Here is a 24,761-nt window from a genome sequence, read left to right on the forward strand (position 1 = left end):
CAAAAACTTTGCGTACGCCAGGTTTCACGCTCATGTTTGGATTTACTAACGATGCAATGAACGTGAGAATGTACGTTGGTCCACGCCAACTTTATGTCTGGCGTACGTGCATTTCTTGTGTGTGCTTGTTTTATTTCCATTGGCGACTCCTAGAGGCAATTGTGTTAAATTGCACACTACAAAGTGTCTTTGAGCCGTGCAATGGCAGCTGCATGGGACGGGATTATCCGCATGTCTAGCAGGTATAGGTTTCCATACCATGCAGTTGACCAGCTAAACATTAAAGCGATTTGCAGTGATCGCCGGTTTTCCCAATCTAATCGGAGCGATCGACTGCACCAATGACTGTAAAAAATATGGACGACGCGACAGCCCTTTTTCCCATTGAACGCCTTGAGGGCAAAACGCCTGCTTGACGGGCACAAACTGTCGCAAAAGACTGCTGAAATTGGAGCCAGACATGCGCAGAAGGATTGTCTGATGGAGCCAGAGGAGGAGCCGCGAAAATGAGCAGAGTCGAGCTTCCAATCAAACGCTTTATGTAAAATCAACTACGCCCCCCGAACTTCTCAGCATGCGTTTGCTGTCATATCAACACAAATGGATGTAATAACGTTAACAAATATGAGGGTTTTATATATTCAATCGCGCCAGCTCCAGGCCGCAGCGCATAACTTACTCGCGGCGTCGCGGGCTGATTCCGGCTCGCATGCGGCAGCGCCTGCTCGCTCAGCCGCCACATCTGGCTCGATTGACTCGGGCTGGAATTGGGTAGTGAGTCCAGGCATCCGGAGTAGGTCCAGCAGAGGTAACATTAGTCAGTCTGAGCTCTAAGAGATAAGTCTCCGGCAGGCGAGAATCTAGCCGGAACTGTGTTTTGCTATCTGGGTGGCTATGCGTGTATCAGCAAACTAATAAAGCCCGAAAAAAGCCCTGAACTTAGCGAATATACAGTGTTCCACCAGGATCATGTATGTCAGAAACTATAGTTTACTGCTGAACTCATTTTGTCATGGTAAAATAACACAGAAATCAAATAATAACATTTCAGTCTACTTCAGTCTCCTGCCGAAGCTCAGACGCCGCGCTTTGAGAAACTGTCAATCACAGCTGTCAATCACGATGACACGCCCAGCATTAAATTACTGCTAAAAACAAACTGTTTACAAAAATGAAGATCTGCACCTATTTCAGCACAATAACCAGTGCCTTAATCGACCAGAACTATCTTTCGGGACATTTTATTGCAAGTGTAAAATTTTTTTTAATTTGGGCTCAAGTCTCCTTCATTAACACGGAGGAGGCGGGCTTTATGACTTGTACTGCAGCCAGCCCCCAGGGGGCGATCTAACGGCCGAAACCTTCACTCAAACGTAGGCTTGCGGCACACTTGGACTGCACGCACATTGCTATAAAGGTGCCATCTGAAGATGAATTTGCATACGTGAATCTGAAATTTAGGCAGTGTAGTGGCGTAGTAGGTAGTCTCACAGCAAGAAGGTCGCTGGGTTGCAGGCTGGGTCAGTTGGAGTTTCTGTGTGGAGTTTGCATGTTCTCCCTGCGTTCGCCTGGGTTTCCTCCTGGTGCTCCGTTTTCCCCCACAGACCAAAGACATGCAGTACAGGTGAATTGGGTTGGCTAAATTGTCCGTAGTGTATGAGTGTGTGTGTGTGTGTGTGTGTTTCCCAGAGATGGGTTGCAGCTGGAAGGGCATCCGCTGCGTAAAAATGTGCTGGATTTGTTGGCGGCTCATTTCGCTGTGGCGACCCCGAATTAATAAAGGGACTAAGCCGACAAGAAAATAAATGAATGAATCTGAAACATTTCCGTTTAATGAAAGTGCAAATAATATGTGATGCTCAAATGCTTAAAATAATTCACACTTATTGATGATTCCTACTTGTCTTCCTCGTGATGAAGAGTAGGCAAAATCTGATATGTACCATGAGATAAAAAGTAGAATGAGTTCATCAGACGCTGGATTTAAACCGGGTTCATGAATGATAGATTTAAAACATTTTGCCGAGCACTTTACAACCTATGCCACTCGCAATGCTAATATCTGCTCTATAATAGACACTACAAAATTGTACACCTTTTCATCTGACTATTTCTTTTTTAATTCACTCACAGTGTGATGTTTAGGCCCAACTGTGTTAACCTCATCAGCTAAACTCTCCCACTCTATTTTTTTTCTTTTGTTATTAATTCTGAAGGACAAAATGGCAAATAACACTGTTTTTCTCCAGTCTACCTCTGATAGGAGCACCTCCAATTCACATTCGGTTCAAAGTTTCAAGAGTTCACACTTAGCTGATAATCAATAAAGCGTATTTGGCATGCTGTCCCGGGAGAGAGCCCTGAGCTCGTAATATCCTCGAGCCCGGGGCTCCCTCCCGTTAGAAGGGCGAGAGGGGAATTCAAGGTCAGGTAGGTCTCGAGTACTCCCCTGCTTGTCACCGTGAGAAGTGCAAACTCAGGTTGTATTGAGTGATAATTTGTTTTAGTCGATTGCTATGGTTTATGTTTTTGGACGGTGGGAGGAAACCGGAGAACCCGGGGAAAACCCACGCGAACACGGGGAGAACATGCAAACTCCACACAGAAACACCAACCAGCCCGATGGGTTGGACTAGCGGTGTTCTTGCTGTGAGGCAACAGTGCTAGCCACTGGGCCACCGTGTCGCCCGATCAGAAAAAGTGGGAGGATGTAGGGGTGGAAGGGGGGGAGCTTCAAGACGAAGATAACTGGAGTGGAAAACTCAGGTTATTTATAATGCTTCCGTAATCATCTAATAGGGCTGATTACGGAGCTAACAAGGAGCCAGCCGTGTTGATTATAAGCACGTGATCCTCTCGAAATTAGTTTATGAATAAACCACACTTCTCTTTTTGCTTGCTTTTGCCATTGCTTTTTCATTAGGTTTTGCCAAAGTAGAGTCATTACCACATTTATCAAAGGAAGGAGGCAGGGAGGGGTTTTGCGCTTTTGCAGGTGCGCTCAGTTTCACGTTAAGTCGGATGTACAAAGAGAATATGCGTGAGATTCAGCGTACGCAGTGTTTTATACATCTGAATTTTTTACTGCGTACGCACATTTACAGCTTTGTGCATACACAATATTTTAGTATGAATTCGACGCAAGTCTTCATACATGAGGACCCTGGAGTTTTTTGTGCAACCAAATACAGCGCTGTATGCAATAAACTCGAAGTAATGGTCTCATTGCCTCAAGATGTCAATGAAATTAATCAAGCTCTAGCCACGTATAAAACAATAGGCTATTTTATTTTTTTAGATTTTAGATGACGGGTTAGTAATTATATTATACATAGTTAATAATATTCAAGTCAATGAAATATTAACTTTGATTAAAAAAAAAATTGTAAGAACGTGGGCCAGTGATTCCCTTCTCTGCCGGAGACTGCTCTGTTTGTAAAAACCTTTTCAAAATATCGTTTAGACAAGTATCTATTTTTATGTTAAATGTAGTGTTGTTTACTTGTGGATGTCTGATGACTAGCATCCTGAGCCAGCTGTGGTACTGTATGTTGGCAACAGAGCCACGACATCAACACATACATTCTATCAGCATAGTTCAGCACAGTTGTCAAACCATGGCAAGAATTCTGGGCAAAGAATGGGTTTGTAATCATGTCACGCCTTTCCAAGCTTAGTGAAGAAACAACTGTAACCAGACCAAACTGTTGTTAGAACGGTTTGGCACGATAATGGAAAGTGGCTATTGTTTTGCTGAAATGTCCAGCCTGGTTTCATCTTCATTAAACTGGAAATGTATAATGATGTTGAAATGAATCAGCTAATGTTCATTTACAATGATGAAGAGCAGAGGGTTGCTGAATAACTGAGATTGCTGTCTGGGCTTTCACTGCCTTTGTACTGCTCGCTTTCTACAGTGTTCAATACTTTTTTTTCTGTGGAATTTCATTTCATTACACATAAATTAATTTGTAGTTTTGTAATTAGTATAGGTTGTACACATATATTTCTTTGGAATATATGTGTACATATGTTTGATACATCTATGAATATAAGTGACATTTTAGGGCAGACTATTAATTTAAGTAAACAAAGCATGTGGCATAGACAGATATCAAAACATATTGCACCAACACTAGCAAAAGCATGGAAGCATGTGATGATAATATGAATAAACAAAAAGGAACTCTTCTTGAGGTCACTGTTTGCCCTGAAGTTGCAGCATTCTAACAGCTGGTGTTTTCTTTCTGTCATTTTGTGCTGGATGGCTTTAGGAAATAATTCCTCAAACAAATGCTGAAGGAACGCTTCACTTTTTTGCAATATATATAATTGTTCCAAATATATATATTGTTCCAAATGATTTATGTCATCACAACACAAATTAAATTAATGTTACACATTTAAGTAAGTGTATTTAAAGGTGCAGTAAGTGATTGTCTTCAGAAATAGTTTTTTGTTGTGCTGTTGTTGAAAGTCTCTTTACATTCTAATAGTAATGATAAAGTAAATGATCTAAATGTATTTATACGTATTTTATATATTTTGGGTAAGGTATATATTTTAGGTTATATATTTTGTGTGGGGCCGACATCTCCCATAATTCCGATATGTAGGTCAAACTGTCAGCAAACACAGATTTAAACAACGTTAGATGTTGTTACAAAATCTTCCATTGAAAGATTGATAAGACAATTTTCACTTTCAAAAGGTTCTTTTACAGCATTGATAATGTAGTGTAGCCTAATTCCTGCAACCTGCTGGACAAGGCAAGCACTAGTCGCTTTTAACACACAAGAGAGTTCTTTTGCTGTCATCTTTAAGGTGTGCATGCTCCTGTTTCAGGAGGCATACCTCTGGACGGCAGGGGAGGGATTGTGATTCAGAGATTTATGCTAAGCTGTTAGCATTGTGGAAGATCACCTTCTGCACCTTTAACATAAAACAATTAATTTGTTCTAAAGACGCTCAAGAATTGTGTTGTTTCAGCTCATTTTTATTAAGTAGTTTGAACAAGCAGCCAAAAATCTCTCTTTTTAGTGTAGAGTTAAAAAAAAAAATAATTTTTTATCCATTCTGCTGATTTCTGCCTAAAATAAAAAATGTGGTCCAAAATCTTGCATAGACATTGGATGTTGGCTAATTGCTCAAATGCACACCTGTTTTTCTGATGTGTCATCAAATGGTGCATTCATTCCAGAAATTTGTTGTTTTCGTTTACTTGACAAAAGTCCCATCCCCTTCAAGATTTTGTATTGCCATATGCGCTTGAGCTCAACCACTTTCACTAGAGCTGCGACAGAAACCAAATGCTATTTTGATTATATCTCAAGGTTTTTTAAAGAGGGAGGGGCTTCTTTAAGTCTCGCCCTGTCTTCATGTTTCAGTCAAATTATGCCACACAACAAACAAAATGGGACTTTAACAAAAAATAAATAAATAAATAACCTAAGGTTTGGTATGGTCAAGGGTTATGTTACAACAAATAGCTAGGAACCTACTTATCTGTCAAATCTGGTGACCGAACATCCACCTGGACGTTCTCTTCTGTAACCAAGCCATACATTATCCTCAAGTCGAGCTCAAATGTAGAGGTGAATGTGCTCTTGCAGTAACTGGTTCTAGAGTGTGAAATGATCTGCCCCTCTGTATTAGATCTATATCACCTCTCTCTGTTCTTAAATCAAGGTTGGAAACTTACCTTTTTGATTTGGCATTTTATCAGTGAGAATTATCTGTTTTAGCTATCATTTTAATTCTGTCTCTTTGTGCTTAGTATTGTGCAGTACATTGACAACCTTTGGTTGTGTTTAATAGTGCTATAAATAAAACTGACATTGGCATCAACAACATTTTTAGTGTACATTCCTATCCACTTATACACACGATCAGTGGTCCCCAGCCTTTTATCACAGCAAAATGGTCAAGGCTTGACAATTTTATCATGGCCTGGGGGTGAAGGAGGGGTATAGGTAGATTGCTAGGCAACCATCAACCCATCAACCGTTGATCAACCGAGGATGACAAGCAGACAAACATTGCTGCAACTCTGATACAAGTTTTACTTATGGAGAAAATAAAAAGCACTACATAACATGTAGATTCTTGTCTATTTCTTACTCATTTTGCTAGCTTGTGGGTTAAATTTTGGTGTTTAAGCGGCCGAGAGAATATGGTAATTTTTCAAAATAAAACATCACTCAGACTCAAATATCTAATAAAACAAAAATAATGAATGATTTCTTGTGTGGCCTGGTATTGATTCACGGAATAATGCTGCACAATATTAGTCAAATTTGACATTGCAGTGTTTTTTTTTTCTGCAATAAATATTGAAATATGATTCACAAGATAAATTAGATATCACTATTTGACAATTTTCTGGGGGGTCTAAAAATATTCAGGTACAGGAATTGAATCATCACAATGCAAAAATACTTTGCTTTGTCTTGTTTCTAGTCCACTATCAAAAAAATTCTTAGAGCAAGTCAAAATATTTTGATTTTACCTTCAGATAAAGGGTTTTCCTTGAAACAAGCTAAAATATTTGCAAAAATATTTTACGGATATTGTACGGTTGCAAAAATTTCACAGCAGCTGTGTGAGAAGTTTCTTTAAACGGCCAAATAGTTGTGATATTAATAATAAAGGTGAAAAAAAGAGGAATTGATGCAGTGGATGATGAAGAACAGACAAAAATCCTCAGTTGCCAACAGCTGTTGTTACGGGCCAACCAAACGGCAACAAGGAGGTCAGGTGGTTTGGAGTGCGTTGTGAGAATCATGCACTACCAGACGTAGAGGGGTTAAGCCACGCCCTAATGCAAAAGGAGCGTGTGCTGCAGTATTTTTTTCCTGGTGAAACTAGTGCTTGCAAGACAGAGAAATCCCATTTTTAGAAAATCCAGAAAACTTCTGATCACTTCCTTGGGAGAAATGTTTCCTAACTACAAAACGCTGGCTGGAGTGGCACTACCCAGATACCACGTAGTAATCGGCCCGAGCTTGGCTGCCCTTCGGCGCCTCTGGCTCCGACTCGGCATCGGCGAGTGTTATCCGGGCCAAGTATGGCCCACAGCTCGCTCCCGCACATGCGTTTGTGATGTGGCTGTATACCACTGGTCCGATTCTTGTTAACCATATCTGGCCCGAGTCTGTTTATAAAGTCCAGGCTGCTTCTGGCAAGGACTCTCCAGTGTGGCAGCAGAACGCGGCTTCAGCCTCCAGAGCAAAATTAAAACTGTCACGAGAAGTCAACTTTGCGAGGCAAAGACAAAAATTTTAATGACAACTGCCTCTGCATCAGATTCTCTTGATGCGTTTGATTTCGCACAGGTAAGCACCCAGTTCAGGTCGACGCAGGAGGAAGATATGAAGTAAGGCAGATATGAGTTTTTGTTCATTTGTCAAATAAATGAATAATTTATCCTTTATACTCATTGTGAAAGTTCATTATTAAATTATGAATGAAAAAAGCGATTAGATTATATGCAAATTAATTGACGGTCAATAATAGGTTATGACGGATTTTTTACAACCCTCTCCGTCAAAATGACGGACAATGACAAAGTCTAACGCGACCTCTGATATACTTTTATATATATATATATATATATATATATATATATATATATATATATATATATTTTTTTTTTTTTTTTTTTTTTTTTGCTTTGAAATGTAGATATTTGGACTAGAAACAAGTATAAATACAGTAGCTCCTGGTCAACTATAATTCAGACTAATGTGGGTGCACATATTGCGATGTCGATGCTGAAACGATATATACCAGTATACAATACCAGTTTGGAGCCAGCTGGTTAAAGACCACAGCACAAGATAACTATCAGTTTCCAACTTCTTCATATTAAAAGTAAACTTGCTCAGTGCTTTTTAGAAGTCTCAGAAAACAACAAAGCCTTTAAACTGCATAAAAACAAACTAAAAATCACTCCGTATCCTCATCAATTCTTTTTTAAACTAATGGATGGTCACACACAACTTCAACGGCTGGTCTGCAATCCCCCATGGAAGGCTCCATATGGCCACAGGACTAAGTCTTTGTAAAACCCTCAGCCTGGAAGACTGTCCCTGACGCAAAAGGGTGAAGGGAGGGAGGATGCATCTACTTGGACCAGGCTACATTGTCCAGCAATGAGTCCATATGGGTTATGCGTTCAGTGTGTTGGATCCTTAATGGGATTGACTTAATCTGCTCTCCACTAAGAGGACAGTTTTATGAGGCTAAATCAACCACGTTGTCCCTAAATCTCAATGAGATTGATGAGGTACGAGCGCCTACCTTGACGCACTGTTGTTCTGAGCCTGTTTGGACATGTTGAAGACTGGCAAAGAGGCGGTCAGGACTTGCCCTAGACAGGCTTTTATAGTCACACACCTGCTCTGATTAATCCCATATGGACATTGCGTGTCTCTGCTGTTCCTACATGGATGTCTAGCATACAAAAAGGTTGTTTAGTTTGTACTCTGAAGCATTCTCAGTTTTAAAGCCAGAACAATCACACAGGTTATCAGTTGTTGTTGTTGTTAGCTTTAGCACATGTAGTGTTTTTAGCTTACACAAAACAGCTAAACATTGAAATTTTTAGTGTAAACATTTCTTGCTCTTCTGTTTATACAAAATGGTGGATGTATCTATGATGCACACCTGTACACAATGGATGCCATGAAAATATCTGCTAAACATGAGCACGGGTAACTTATTATACAAATGAACCAATGGTTGCATTAAAAAAAAAAAAAACATTAGGATTTCATTAGAAGGGTCTACAATAGATACCAGACTAGCAGAAGATTTTAGCTTATTAAGAAAATTCAAAAGTGGAAAAAAGATAAAGGGTTGATTCATAATATGGTCTTCTGAGAAATATTACTTATTTTAGGTCTAGACCAGAAGTGTCCAAACTCCAGTTGTCCAGCAAAGTTTAGCTCCAACTCTAATCAAACACACCTGAACCAGATAATCAAGCTTTTACTTGATATACTAGAACAGGGGTGTCCCAACTCAGTCCTGGAGGGCTGGTGTCCTGCTGAGTTTAGGTCCAACTTGCTTCAACACACCTGTGAGGAAGTTTCTAGCATATGTTGTAGTAGCTTGATTAGCCGGTTCAGGTGTTTTTGATTAGGGTTGGAGCAAAACTCTTCAGGACACCAGACCGAGTTTAGACACGCTTGTACTAGACACTTCCTGGCAGGTGTGTTGAAGCAAGTTATAGCTAAACTCAGCAGGACATCACCCCTCCAGGATCGAGTTTGGACACCACTGGTCTAGACATCACCGGTGCAAATGATTGCATTAAAATGGGTATTTTTGCCATTATGAAATATATCAAGATCTTCAAAACCAATCTACCTCACCAACTGTTTCATGACGTTGTTCCAATGGGAAGAAACGCCCATTTGGAACATGTAAATATTGTGGTAAGTTTATGATCTCATCATATGCAAACAGCAACCGACCGGTTTGCCTTCTCTGAAGCTGCGTTTAGAGTTTCAACAAGTTTCAGTGAGGCTGGGTAACACAGATTATAGAAGACACTTGACTTTATGCATCATGGAGGATCAGAGCTCAGTTTTGATTATCTCCAGACCTCCTGTCTGTGACTGTTTTTAAGTATCCTGTTGTGTCTCCATATCAATCTACCCAATGACCTACTTTTGAATATGGGATATTCTATAAAGTGTGAAGTCAGTATTTCCAATTGGAACTATAATTGAAGTTACATGAGGATTATAAAAAGTATAAAAAGAAAAAAAAGTATTAGAAGTCCTAAAGAAGTGCTACTGAAAACAACATAACCAATTCCACATGAATTAGATTACCTCACAGAAGCCGCCTGTCTGCCTATTTTTTTACTGATTTGATTTTATATCTCATGCTGGTACAGACCAGCAGCCAGAAACATACATAAGACACCCATTTGTTTTGATACTGATTGATTGCGAATAAAAGAAAGATTACCAAAGTTTGTGTATTACAACTCCAAACCAGAGGAGACACAAACTGACTCTTGAAAAGTTCAAGACTACACAGTTAAATGAACAACAGAGTGTGATTTCCACTTCTAGAACACTTGAATAATAACTTAAGAATGCAAACAATGAGCACAAACAATTCCAGTAATGTTTTAAAATGCATTCTTGCATAAAGCCATATTATATTTCACAGGTGTGTTCAAGACCCTTTCAGTTTGTTGCATTCGGTTTTGATGTGGAATAACACTGAGAAACCATTCTACTCTACTATGGAGGCATGATTCATGCCTACTTTAGAAGGACGGATCACTCCTAAAACTTTAATGTCAGTGAAAACGTAAAACCAGACAAATTTCACACAACTCAATAGTGAATCCATTTTTTTATTTCTCTTTTTTTTTAAAAAAGAAAAAGAAACTAATACAAGATCATTTGGTTACTTTCACACACACTTAGTTACTTAAATCTTCTCGTTTTCCCCCGTTGCACTTTATCGCTTATTTTCATGCGTCCTGTGATTATCATGCTCTGAACCACATGGCCAACAGTCAACATAGAGAAAAATGACATCATTACCTCTTTCACTTCTCTTTAAAATACGAGTAACAGTAAAAACTCTATAAAAGGGTGAAATAAAAGCAATATAAAAACCCTGACCATTAAAGCTGGAAGAGAAACATTAGTCATCCCGTGCTGAGCCTTGATGATTTAGTCAAGTGTATTCAGTTAAAAGGCACAAGACTAGATTCCCATGAACCGAGGGGTTCACGCAGCGAGACGAAAAACAGAGACAGCCAAGTGAACGGGTGCTTTGGTGAAAAATTCATGATGATGCAAACAGGCATGAACACTGAAGCAAAGTAGAAAGCGGTGTAGCGAGATGCTGCTATTTGTGTAGTAGAGATCTCTCCAGAGCATACAAGATGGATTTAACAAGCAAGAAAGAGGTAGAAACAACACTAAACCACTTTCACCAGGACACTTTCCCTGAAATAGACAACTGAACTGGGAGAATATGAAATCAAAGAAAAGACTATTATTGGAAACTAATGGAGACCTGGAGTTTATAGTCTTAATTTGAGCACCAACATCTATAAAGCCATTCGATTTTTATGAAACTTGAACTCTAGATCATCTTTCTACCCTTTAGGTGTGTGGATTAATAAATAAATGTCCATTAAACCCTCAAAAGGAGTTTGAACCTGAGAAAGAGTTGTGAAAAGACATGATGTTTTTCCAATGACTTGTCATGGTATCCTCATTCTTACCTTAGTCCAGGTAGTGCACAGATGCTTTGCACACACACCTGTCAGGGCCAATGGGTTAAGCGCTGTTCATTTTCACAGTCCTTCAGCAGATTAATGTCTTACCTTAAAACAATTAGCTTCTAAGCATTCAGTGCTCAATTCACAGCTAGAAAGAGTGAGGCAGTGTCAATAAACATACATTAGATCATACGACAACTTTTCAAACAACCAAATGCATATATTGCTTGTCCTAAAAGGTTCACATGGACAAATACTCAAAGTGCAGACCCTGGTTAGCGCCATTGAGGGTGGGTGAACGTGCTGCATGCTTGACTGTATAAAAAGCAGGAACCTCCTGTAAACCTCAGAGCGAAAGGGAACAAAATAGGTCACTATAAAGAGATATTCCAGGCTACACAATCAACCAGAGTCACTGGAAATCAACTACTCTGTGTCCTGATGGTGAGCTTTGGGGGAGGGGAATTTACCCTGCATTATCTCTTTCCTCTATCTTCTCTCATACAAATAAATGACAAGAATAGTTGCTGCGGTTGCAAACAAAGCAACAACTAAACACTATATCGTCGTACAAACTGAATCCCAGATGATGCACATCAACCACCCTTTGGTATCTACTACTCTGATCATGTTTAAAAAATCCTCATGCTAGCTGTTTGGTATCTATCATCACCCAGAGCAAACACTGGAGTGTTTCATGAGCTTCGAGGAAATGTATACTACCATGTACAGACAAACATGTGATGCCTACTGCCTTCAGGCGAAACCTGACCAAGACCTTTCAAAATAGCACTGATAAAAACAGGCTCCTACAACAACTGTGGAACAGTGCCGATCTTTCCCAGGAATTGGCACTACCATGTTCAAAATTTAACTTTCTCAAATCTTGTTCTAGAACAACTTATCAAAATGCTCAACTTCTCAAAAACATAACATTTGTGGACAACAACAAAGAGTTTGACCTCTTGCTGGGACGCAAGTGACTAAGGAGGATAACATTAAAATAAAATTAAATTAGAAACATGCTCATCTGAATTATATCAAAATCAATTTTGACATGAGCTTCAAACCGACTTATTTTTTAATTAAGTATCAGAGTCTGCTGTAAGTGAATTCAAAAACTCATTCTAAGCCCTTATAAAGTATGTCACAAACTCACAAAACAGCCCTTAGAGATGCTAAAGTTGTAATTGTCTGAACAGAAGCTGTGAAAACTTCAAAAAGGACAGGACAAGGGGCAGTCAGCATCATAAATTCACCCACCTCAATCAACAGCACTCGATTCGAAAGCAAGGTGTAAAAAAACAGCCCTGAATTATACACTTTGAAGGCCATTTGATAAAAACAGTATATTTGTAAAAAATTGTTTGTTTGTTACACTTCATTGAAAATCCAAATGGTGAGTTGACACTCTTTTAGAAAATGAACCAACCAAAACAAAAAAAAAATCCACTTCTATAAACTGCTACAAATATGTCTTTATCCCTGAAAAGCTAAGGAATCTCTATGAAACAAGCTTCGGCAGCACTGTGCGAAAAGGTATACTTCCAGTGGAGTCCCCCATCATGGTGGTCCGCAGTTTGTTGTTGGTTGAGCCCATGACGGGGGGTACCTTGGAGATGATGGTAGGAAAGGAGGTGCTGTGCTCTGAGATCCGTTTGGGTAGCACAGTCTTCTCACCACCAGGTGCAGGCTTGGGCAGTCTCTTGTAGAGCCATGGATGTCTTAAAGCCTGAACTGGTGTCATACGAGTACTAGGGTCCCAATCCAGACATTTCTTCAGAAAGTCAATGAATGTGGCATCCTCACAGCCCTTGAGGGCCGTTCCCCACTCCTTGCTCCCAGGGGCACCTCGCATTTTTCCTCTGCGAGAACGGCTCCCATTGAGAACTATAGTGCCATTGCTAAGTGTGCTAACTGTGCAGTAGCGTGGATGGCCTTTGGAGCTGATGAAGTTCTTGGCACGCTTGGCTTGTTCCAGGAGTTTCGAAGGTGGCATACCCAATAGCTCCATCATGCAAGCCAGCTGGTCGCCTTCATCCTCACCCGGAAACAATGGGTATCCGGTAAGAAGCTCTGCCAGAATGCAACCAAAGCTCCACATGTCTATAGGCATACCATATCGCGATCCCAAGATGACTTCAGGTGCTCGGTAGAACCGAGATTGAATGTACGTGTAAACACGCTGGTGATCAAAACAGCTGGAACCAAAGTCGATGACTTTTATCCCACTTCTGCCTTGCTGCTTCAGCAAGATATTCTCTGGTTTTAGGTCACAGTGGATGATCTTATGGCGATGGAGAGCTTCCAAGCATTGGAGAATAGAGTGCGCAAACTTGCGTACCAGCGGAAGACTGAAACCCTGGAACTTGTTGCGTTTGATGAGCTCGTACAGATTCATACTGAGCAGCTCAAAAGTCATGCATATGTGATTGCGGAAGGTAAAATTTTCCAACATGTGAACTACGTTCATGCTGCCTGTCTTGTCTTGCTTCTTCAGGTGCTCCAGAATTCGGATCTCCTCAGCAGCTTGCCGATGGAAGCGCTTCTCATTGCGCACAATCTTCAGGGCGACATGCTGCTGCAACTTGTGGTCGTAAACCTTTGCCACTTGTCCAAAACTACCTTTGCCAATCACCTTGAGGAACTCATAGCGATAGGCAAGGTGGTCATGAGGTACGTGGATGTATCCCCCCTGGTCATCATCATATCCACTGTTGTTAGTGCCGCCTGCTACTGCCTGCCTTTTCTTGGCATTTGGTCCCAGGAAGTAGATCTCAGAATAGTTGTGGATCTCCTGCTGCTCCAAGGTAGTCATTTGCTGCCGGTGTTGCTTGAGAGCTTGTTCTGGGGTCATTGGGCTGCCCAGCTTTGTGACTTTTGTTGAGCTCTCTGAGGATTTCACAGAGCTGTTGCTGTCCACGCTTCTCTCTTTGGAAATTGCAGGTGGGGGCTTTGCTGGTACTTGGCTTGTGCCATTGTGCTGGCTCACACCATTGAGTTTGCGGTTGTAGGAGTCCTCGTAAACATACTTCACCTTCATCTGTCCTCCCCGGATTGCTTGGTGATCCTTCATTGTAGGCTTGATGACACCCTACAAAAAAAAGAAATATTTTTAAGTTTGTCAAAATATTAAGTTGCTAAAGAGAAAACTAGAGATTGAAAAAAGCAAAAGTTATGTTTTCAGTGGATGTTCACAATCAAAGGGAGGCTTCCTCTTATCGCTTCTGGCTTCTGCATACAACTGAAAAATCAATGAACTTTATCCCTGAGGTTTTATCAGTCCAGTGTTAAACAATCAATAGCACAAACGTGCAGAATTGATCAGCTGCTTAGTAACCCTGGGAATAACATGGAACCAGGGGGAGGTTTGATGCCTGAATGATAATTGTGGCGACAGAGAATGCCAGACATTGTCTCTGTAGTCTGACTGGAACGTGAACAGAAAACTGGTAGAACAGGACGTTACTTTCTTACTCACAGGGGATACAGGAAAAACCTACATAAAGCAAGAGTCTAATTTTTAAAATCTGCTATCAGACATACTGCATACATTTCAATGGACTGGGAAAACAAGTGATGAGAAAAAAACTTTTAGAAAGGGTGTATGACTTCACAGCGCAGCGCAGCAATTGGAAAGAATTCTCACCACAGATGAGGAATTGCTAACTATATCATTAAATATGCATTCAACTTCAGCCTTACAAAATAAGCAAGTCATAAATAGCTGTTGTTCACAGCAGTCACAGAGGGCTTTCCTGAGTAAATGGGAATAGAGGAACTACCATTTCATATTCAGGCTGTTTAATGCACCAAGTCTGCTCCAAGTCACGTTTGCATTCTTGATTCCACTATTAAAGATTTATATTTAAGCTCAAGCTATGGCCCGATTGGTTCTTTATCCAGTAAATGAAGGAAAAACAAGACTGTAGAAAAAATAGGTCACTTAGATAAAATTATAAGGTGCCAAGTAAACCATGCCAATCATTTTGGAGGGGGAAGGGGCATGGAAACCCAGTTCCAAGGAGTGAGACAAAAATAGAAACCAGTGTGTTGGGAGCTGAAGGATACTGTAGAGACCAGCCAAATGCATCAGCTGTTCAATCACAACAAAAAGAGCTTGGTTGACTCCACAAGGAGAGTACATGGCCAAGATTGACTTTCGTATGAGAAGCTAAAAGAACAAATAAAACTACTGGAATCTACTAAAATTGCCTGTTCCACAAATGCCAGGAAATCATAGCCACCCCATCCCAAATGGTTTATTGAACCTTTGAGAAATACCAATTTCTAGTAATTATATTAAGAGGGTTTTGCCAATTACACAGCTCCAGTCCTCATCGCAAAAGTGATATGAGATTAGGTTATATGAGATATAACAATAATGTCACCGGGTCCAACACGTACACCGAATTATTTATTGCATAATAGTACAGTGGAGAATCGGATTATCATATCCTTTACCATCTCCGGTCCTATAATGATGTATCATACTGTAATCTACAAAGAGCTTTAATCTTCCCAGTTTAAACACCTGATATCATTTTAATGCATTTGCTCGTGATAAAAATAGACATTTGATTAAATTAAGTGATATAGCCTTTCCATGTGATACACATGCTGGGAAGCACAATAAACAGACTGGTGTGTTGCAGATGGAACTTGTACCACTATCAGAATGTGGGAGGAAGGCTTGTCTAAATACACAACGTTCCAAGATGCACAAATGGCAGCAGGACATGGACTAAACTAAGACTCGGAACCACATGGGTGAAAGACCATTAGAGTAAACTAAGTTAGAGGAACAGCGATAGAAAAAGGACAGATTCTTTAGTTCTTTAGAATTGATTGATGTTCTGTAGGAATTCATGCGAGCACTGAGGATTTTTTTTTCCATCAAGGGCTCACTGAAAGAATGCCATGAGAGGATGACCTCTAGTAAACGGTTCTGGGTATTTGTTCTGGGGGAACAGGAAGTCGGACTTACAGTGTGTTTGGGGAGAGGGGGCAGTCCTGAGGGACTCTGTCCATTCACATCAGCGTCCTGGTTCACTATGTGATCAGTGCGCATGTAGGAGTCATACAGACCATCCCCGTGGCGAGCTGTGGAAAAAGACAAACACTTGGGATTAGGCTGTGAATCAATATGCAAAATATTAATACACACATTGGTTCATCGTCCAATACGCCCAGTACACAAACAAAACTTTCTATTACACAAACATAAGGAAGACAGAAAAAAAAAAAATGTTCCCATCTGAGAAACACAAATCCCCTTAGGGAGGAATGTAACCAAGTTGCAGGTGTGTGTGTGTGTGTGTGTGAGAGAGACGACAGACAGTTCCTTGAGCACATTACACAGCAGGTGGCTACATATTAAACCAGGCTTCATGACTCATTTAAGTTTCAGCAGTTTCCACAACTCTGACCGATTATGTTATTTAAGCTTCTTAATGACCTAGACCACTTTTGCCTTAAGGGTGTTACGTTGCACCCAAAAATTAGGGTGAGTAAATTATAAGACAATTCTACTGTCATTTCAAACCTGTATGACTTTATACCTATTGTGAATTACAAAGGAAGAGATTTTGTACGATTATGCAATTATTTTTTTCGTAATAAAATGAAAGCGATCCTTTTGACTTTGTATGAATCAACTACAACATTTTTTTTTCTAAATGCGTTTTCTTTTTTGCTCAGATAAAATGTTTTGAAAATATAAGGCAGTTAAAAAAAGAAATTGAATTCCTTTGTGGATTTTCTCTTGAAAATAATGAATCCAAGCAGCTTAAAAAGAAAAAAACTGACAAAAATTCTGTATTTTTTATTTACCCTTCACTTGGTTTAATCTTTTCTGTATAAAAGATAGCTTTTTTCCCAGAATAATATGAAGAAAACTTTCATAGTATTTCCCCCCCTTATTATGTCGATTTCTACCAGCATTCTTCAAAATAACTTCCTTTGTGTTCAATAGAGAAAAAAAATCATTTGGGCAAGTGTGTGGGCAAGCACGTTTTATTTTTTGGGGGGGTAAACTCCTTTTAAAAGTGCACTGTCAATGTTAATATAACTGTTACTCTTAATATAATAAAGCAATATTTACTTTATATATTTGCAACTATTCAAACCCTCACATGCTACAAATATATTGGCTAACCACCTCCCATTAAAATAACTTACAGAGATGTCAACTCAATAACCTGATAATATGGATATAATAAAGCCTGTAGGGACTACTGTAGCCAATGTCCCGTGCATTTTCACTGCTGATGTACATGTGACAATTTCATCAGCTAAAAAATAAATAAACAAGATGCGGTTGCAAGCTCAGGACTTCTGATACAACCGAAGGGTTGTGGATTCATAAATAAAAGTATAAATCAACTGTCTTCAAATTGTCAAGACAACCGAGACCAGCCACAGCAAACTCACATAGCTAGATATTACATTTCATATGGATATAATTACCTGCAGTTACGGGGCCATCTGGTTTTCTGCTTAATATCATCATGGTTGCATGCAATCAGCATCAAATAATTATTTTTCTTCTGAAAAATACTTTCACTACAGCAAGATCCATCCAAATCAACGACGCGAAGTCCTTCTAGCAAGACTAGCAAGATATCAACAAAGTCTCATATCCGTGGGGAAGCTTGTTGTCAGATCTCCACAAGCTAGATTGACGACGACTACACAGTGCTGCAGGGTTCAGCCATGATCCCCTTTAAGCTGTTTTCGTGAGGCTTATCACTTTGACCACCTGTATTTACAAGCATGGAGAAGCAGTAATAGATGCGACTATATTTCCTGCATGACGCTAGAAGTGCAGAAATTCACAGGATAAAAACAACAAATAATGGAGGGTGAGAAGCAGTCGTCCTCGATGATGAAGATGAGGATGATGAAGACTCAAAGTTGCAAAAAACACAAAAGCGTTTTCCGTCTCTCTAAAACGAAGTGAGACTGAGTCCAGACATTAAAATGATGTCGTCCTCCTCCACTCTTCCCCTCTCTTAAATGTCGTGTTGTCGGTTTGACCAGAAGACTCATCCCAGCCCGAGCGCACGGTCCAGCGGGCAGCTAAAGCTCAGGCTAGCGTCTCTCCTTTTCCGGGTTGTAGAGGACTAACCTGCTCTTATTGTTAATAACAAAGAGATTAAATCAACTCATTGTCGCACTCGAACACTGGCAAACGTATCAGTCAAACCGTCGGAGTGTTTTGGATGGGGGTTCCGTCCTGTAATGGTGCCCGTTTGGATGTGTGGTTTCTTAGCTTGTTGCTAAGAGCGTCTTCTGCTTTGCCCAGCGCGACGTCATCAAACAGGGCGCGTGAGGGACTGCCCGGGGTGCGGCCAAAACAACGCCATTTTGGCTCAAACTTACTGGAGTTTTAAACTTATCTGCGATACAAGGAGGTGCGTGGTGAGCCAAAATGTTGCTGTTTACATGTAGTTTAAATCAAAACATTAGCAAAACAAAGCTAGCACGTTTTACGTAAAAAAATACGCTTAAGTGAAGCCCCCTTCTAAAAATACCCATGATTTTACTACAACAGCCAAAACGTTTTGTATTTGTGATCACAAATAACATTTTTTTTGCTATACACCAAACTGAAGTCAAGCAAATTATATATGAACTAAAACTTTGGTCATGTGATGTGATACAATTATTTTAAAAGGCCATAAAGTAAAAATGTTAATCAATGTTGTTTGTTGCTCCTACAGTAATTAATGTTTTTATGTTTTCTATTTAAAATGAGCTTTTTGTTTGTGTTTAATTAGGGTAACCACAGTTAATCATATAATTTACTGGACCTATTAGTTATAGATTGGTGTAAAAGGTTTTATTCTCAATTATTATTGTTATGCTTTTTATTATTATCTGTTTCAAGCCGATTCTTCCACAATTCAAATAAAATGTTTTTATTTGAGCATTTCTTTCTGTAGATAACAATTGGTCAGAATAATATATTTTTTATTTGATGAAAAGGGTTATGTACCAAGTACTGATTTGTTAACTCAGAAGTTAAACAGTATTGTGCTCGCAAAAAAAAAATGAATTTGATTCCCCATGATGTATCTACTGTGTATAACAAGGGAACAAGGTGTGGCATGATTTACAAAAAGGGAATTTGTGAAACTGTGCTGATTATCTTTAAGCCATGTAAATTAAAAAGTTAATTTGTGTCCATGATGTGCACACGTTGATATGTTTGGGCATTTTAGTTCTATCTTTGAAAATGAAGTTGGCTGACTGACGTGTATAGAAAATGAGGAAACAAAATGTAGTTATACAACTGACTGGAAGTCCTGTCTCAGATTTATCTTTATACTGTCATGAGGACTTTGGTCATACTGATATATGATATTATAATATTAAAATGATATTTTATGGGCCATGGAGGCAAAAATATAAATGATGTATTCATGTTGCTGGTCATTTTTATAGCTCTGCACATATGCGGATATACAGTGGCCATGATTTAAGACATTTGTTCTGTTGGTTTAGTAAATGGTTTAGCCACAGTTTACTATTTCATTCATTGGTTTTAAAATTGTCACAAATTAATGACTCTTTTCATTCTTTCATTTTAGGAAGAAAAGCTGCAAAGCTAATTTGTTCATTCATTTTGATTTAACCTCAACAAAGGTGTAGTGTTTCATCTTTTTGTAAAAGAGTAATTTAGTATGAATTATAATATATAGCGGGCAGCACAGTGGCTCAGTGGGTAGCACTGTTGCCTCACTGCAAGAAGGTTGCTGGTTCAAGTCTCAGCTAGGCCAGTTTAGATGTTCTCCTCGTGTTTTTGTGGGTTTCCACCGGGTGCTCCGGTTTAGTGTATGGGTGTTTCCCAGGACTGGATTGCGACTGTAAGAGCATCCACTGCATAAACATACGCGGGAATAGTTGACAGTTTGTTCAGCTGTTAACCCTGATAAATCTTATATAAAATATTTTAAAGAAGCCTGGGTGAACATACTGCCTTATTCCAACAAAGGCTGCACAAGAACTTATTTAATAGCACATGTTCTGTCCTGTCATTACATGATGACCTGGAAGAGCTTCGACATCGGTGAGTAATAAATCTTCATAATAACATTCATACAGGAAATCTGTAAGACTAACTTGCTAGCTAGTTTGTAATTAGCAGCAACTGTTAGCTTATAAAAACAAAATTCACAGTAATTAAATAATTCTCAACGGTTTAGTGATGCTGTGCACAGTATAATAGATTTAATTTAGGAAAATGTCACTGGAGAGAAGCTGAGCTAATCAAGGACAAATGATCTAGGTTTATTATTTTCTTTCTTATAGCGTTATAGTTCTGACTTGTGGGCGAGGTAGTGGCGCAGTAGTGCTGTCGCCTCACAGCAAGAAGGTCGCTGGTTCGAACCTTGGCTCAGTTGGCGTTTCTGTGTGGAGTTTGCATGTTCTTCCTGCCTTCTCGTGGGTTTCCTCCGGGTGCTCCAGTTTCCCCCACAGTCCAAAGACATGCGGTACAGGTGAATTGGGTAGGCTAAATTGTCCGTAGTGTATGAGTGTGTGTGTAAATTTGTGTGTGGAGGTTTCCCAGAGATGGGTTGCGGCTGGAAGGGCATCCGCTGCGTAAAAACTTGCTGGATAAGTTGGCGGTTCATTCCGCTGTGGTGACCCCGGATTAATAAAGGGACTAAGCCGACAGGAAAATGACTTGTTTGTACTGTGATCATCATTTGGTGCATTTTGTCCAATTTGCAATCCAAATTGGACTAAGAAGGGCATTACAACATCTCAGTGAGCAATTAAATATAAGAAAAAAGAACAAATATCATCCTTAGAAGATTTTTCTTTAAAAAGGTATAAAGTGACACATGCAAAGAGATAGTTCAAAGGTCCCTTGAAATTAAAATCAAGTTTTTTGGATGTTAGTATCAGTATTGTTAGTTTTTAGGATATCTATATGTTAATGTGCTCCAAAACAGTAACACAATTCACGTTTCAAATATATAAAACAAATATAAACAGATAAAGCTTGTAGGTTTCACTTCTGCCTAAATGGATCAACGGTTTTCATAACCAATCAAGTTTTCTCCAGTATGCTCTGCCCCCTTCAAGACGCTTCTCATTTGCTTTTCATTTCATGCATTTGAGCTCAACCACTGTCACTGGCAGAGCAATGGTAAAACAAAACGCTATATAGAGTTTTTGATAAAGTGGAGGAGCTACACTGTCAATGTCCCAAGTGGTACTCACTGCAGAGCCACTTGGGCAGAGCTGAGCTCCAGGTGAAATAATGTTTTAAATATGAAGGTAAACAATCCTTGTGTGGTTAAGTATGGAATAATGAAATGAAAATGAAATAGTTTTTTAATCATCGAGTGGCCCTCTAACCAATGACGCAATGTGATTTATTATAGGATAAAAGGGTGTAGTGAGAGGATTGTGTCTCACACTGAGGAAGACATTGTGGCAAAACATTTGTGTTTTGTATCACCCGAAGAATGTAAAAGTAAAATTATTTGATGAGTGCAAATCATGACCTTTTTAAACAATAGTACTGACAATTAACACACCAAAAAAGTTTCTTTAAAAACTGTGAGCACGCAGGGCAAACTTCATTACTCGGTTAAGATTATGTCAAACACTGAATAAAAATGCACATTTCAAAGGACTTCATGGGACCCAGATGTAAAATTATATACAAATTCTGTTATCATTTACTCATCCTCTACTTGTTCCAAACCTGTTAGAGTTTCTTCTGTTGAACAGAAGGAAAAATATACTAAAGTTGGAAATCAGCAGCCATTGACTTCCATAGTATGTTTTGTTGCTACAATACCGATGCTGTTTTCTTTCTCATCATACTTTAAAATATCTTAATTTTGTCACCTTGGAATTATAAGGTTCTATCTGTGTTCTGAATGATTTTGAGATATTGAGGTTTACAGTTTTTGCATCCCATAAAGGAAACAGTATGTGTGTAACATTTTTTTTAATAAAAAGTCCTAAAATATATAATTTATTTATATAACTTATAAAAACATTCCATAATGTAAATAAGTTGTCATTTAATAGGAATATGTCAATAACTCGATTTTGACAAAAATGTCAGATAGAACCTTATAATTCTAAGATGATGATTTGTGTTCAACAAAAGAAAGTAATTTATAAAAGTTTAGAACCACTTGAATGTCTGTAAATATTAGGGAAATGTACATTTTTGCATAAACTATCCCCTGAAATATACAGTTGAAGTCAGAATTATTAGCCCCCTTTGAATTTATAAAATTTTTTATGTTTCCCTAATTATGTTTAACCAAGCAAAGAAATTTTCACAATATGTCTGATAATATTTTTTCTTTTGGAGAAAGTCTTATTTGTTTTATTTCAGCTAGAATTAAATCAGTTTGATTTTTAAAAAAAAAAACATTTTAAGATCAATATTATTAGCCCCTTTAAGCTATTTTTTTTTTTTGATGGTCTACAGAACAAACCATCATTATACAACAACTTGCCTAATTACACTGTAAAAAATGCAGGGTTCCACACATATCGTTCATGTTGTCTCAACACAAATCGATTAAGTTAACTTAAAACTTTTAACAAATTTATGTGGATTGAACAGAAAAAATATATAATTGTCCCAATGAAATCTCAAGAGTTGTGTTGTTTCAGCTCATCTTAATTAAGTACTTTGAACAAATAAAAAATATTTTTTGAGTGTACCCTAACTTGCCTAGTTAACCTAATTAACCTGTCATCATGGTGAAGATAAAATACATCAGTTATTAGAGATCAGTTATTAAAACTATTTTGTTCAGAAATGTGTTAAAAAATCTGCTCTCTGTTCAGCAAAATTTGGGAAAAATAAACAGGGGGGTTAATAATTTAGGTGGGCTAATAATTCAAACTGTAAAAGTAAAATGCCAATCAAAACATAGGTACAAGATTTACTGGTGAGATAATTATAAAAATCCTAAGCCGTGTTGTATATCTACAATATGGTCTGCTGTTGTTGTCAGACCCTTCACAAGCCAAAGCAGAGCACATGCAGGGGTGACAGGGGTGATACGGTGAAACATGGCAAGCTAAAACAGGCATGTGGCCATAGTACACTATTCTTAGCCATCAGTCTTAGGGGAAGCTGAGAGCTGTGTGTATTTGTGTCTTCAGATGACATATCGGCATTGTTTTGGGGTTGACCTCTCAGTATAGCAGACTAGACGGACAGGCCTCTTCAACAGCATGATGGACACTCACAACTGCTGTCTTTTTGTAGTGACTTAAAAGGTTTCTGGGTGTCCTTAAAATATTGCAAGACTTTTCCCTGTATGGGCATGATGTTGAACCTGGAGGAGGATTTTGTTTATTTAAGGCAAGACGCTGCAGCTGAATAGGGTAAAAACACAGTAAGTTATCAGCATATTCCACAGTTTAATGATTACATTGAGTCGCACACCTGCAATTTTTTGAAGAAAATGAACGTAAACTAGAACAGTAAAGGTTGTAGACAAGTTTTATGGTTGCTCGAGAAAGCCTTGTCTGAAAGTTTGAAGTAGTTTAAAAGTTTCAATAATTGAAGTAGTTTTCAAAAATTTGAAACAGTTGGCATAGAGAACTAACTACAAATATGCCAGCATTTTTCTAGGATGGAATGGCATGTTTCTTGCTAGGTGGTTGATAGGAGGTTTTGAGTGTTTGCTATTGTGTTGCTAAGTTGTTGCTAGGGTGTTCTGAATAGTTGCTAATGCATTGCTAGGGTGTTCTGGGTGATTGTTAAGGTGTTGCTAGGCGATTGCTAGGGTGTTCTGAGTGGTTGCCAGGCGGTTGCTAAGGCATTTCTAGGCAGTTGCTAGGGTGTTCTAAATGATTGCTAAGGCTTTGCTATGTGGTTGCTAAGGTGTTCTGAGTGGTTGCTAGGGTGTTCTGAATGATTGCTAAGGTTTTGTTAGGGTATTCTGAGTGGTTACTAAGGTGTTGCTATGTGGTTGCTAAGGTGTTCTGAGTGGTTGCTAAGTAGTTACTAAGGCATTGCTAGGTGGTTGCTAAGGTGTTGCTAGGTGGTTGCTAGGGTGTTCTGAGTGGTTGCTAAGGCATTGATGTGGTTGCTAAGGTGTTGCTAGGCAGTTGCTAAGTGGTTGCTAGGGTGTTCTGATTGGTTGCTAAGCAATTGCTAAGACATTGCTAGGTGGTTGCTAATGTGTTGCTAGGTGGTTGCTAAGGTGTTTTAGGTCATTGCCAAGGTGTTGCTAGGGTGTTCTGAGCGGTTGCTAGGCATTTGCTAGGGTGTTCTGAGTGGTTGAAAGGTCATCAGTAATTGGCAGATTGGATCAGTTGGAAATGATAGAGCAACTTCATTCAGTATAGTTTGGAGGTTTAGAGTTAGTTTGGTGGTTGTAGTATGAGCGGTCTAGCAGGAGATGTGTTCTTAAAATAGTCTAAGAAGAAGAAGGAAGAAGTTTATGAGTGCAGTATGTTGACTTTCTCAAGCCACTATCAATATCCACTAATTTGCAGAGAT

General features: G+C 39.0%; 1 protein-coding gene and 1 long non-coding RNA gene across 3 annotated transcripts in view; one reads left to right on the plus strand and one right to left on the minus strand.

Moving 5' to 3' along the window:
* Positions 1 to 24,761, plus strand: part of LOC147841777 (uncharacterized) — a 384,887-nt gene that overhangs the window by 358,498 nt on the left and 1,628 nt on the right. The gene's annotated exons all lie outside the window — the stretch shown is intronic.
* Positions 10,361 to 18,557, minus strand: dyrk3 (dual specificity tyrosine phosphorylation regulated kinase 3). Of its 2 annotated transcripts, XR_015501713.1 has the most exons (4): positions 17,729 to 18,555; positions 16,248 to 16,363; positions 11,984 to 14,354; positions 10,365 to 11,865 (listed from the first exon to the last, which is right to left on the minus strand). XR_015501713.1 is itself a non-coding variant. In NM_001114928.3 (3 exon segments), coding segments are annotated over 3 exon segments (1,749 nt in total). In that variant the 5' UTR covers positions 17,772 to 18,557; the 3' UTR covers positions 10,361 to 12,764.

The sequence above is a fragment of the Danio rerio genome, chromosome 11 (assembly GCF_052040795.2).
Source record: "Danio rerio strain M-AB ecotype USA chromosome 11, GRCz13ab, whole genome shotgun sequence".
NCBI classification, from domain to species: Eukaryota; Metazoa; Chordata; class Actinopteri; order Cypriniformes; family Danionidae; genus Danio; species Danio rerio.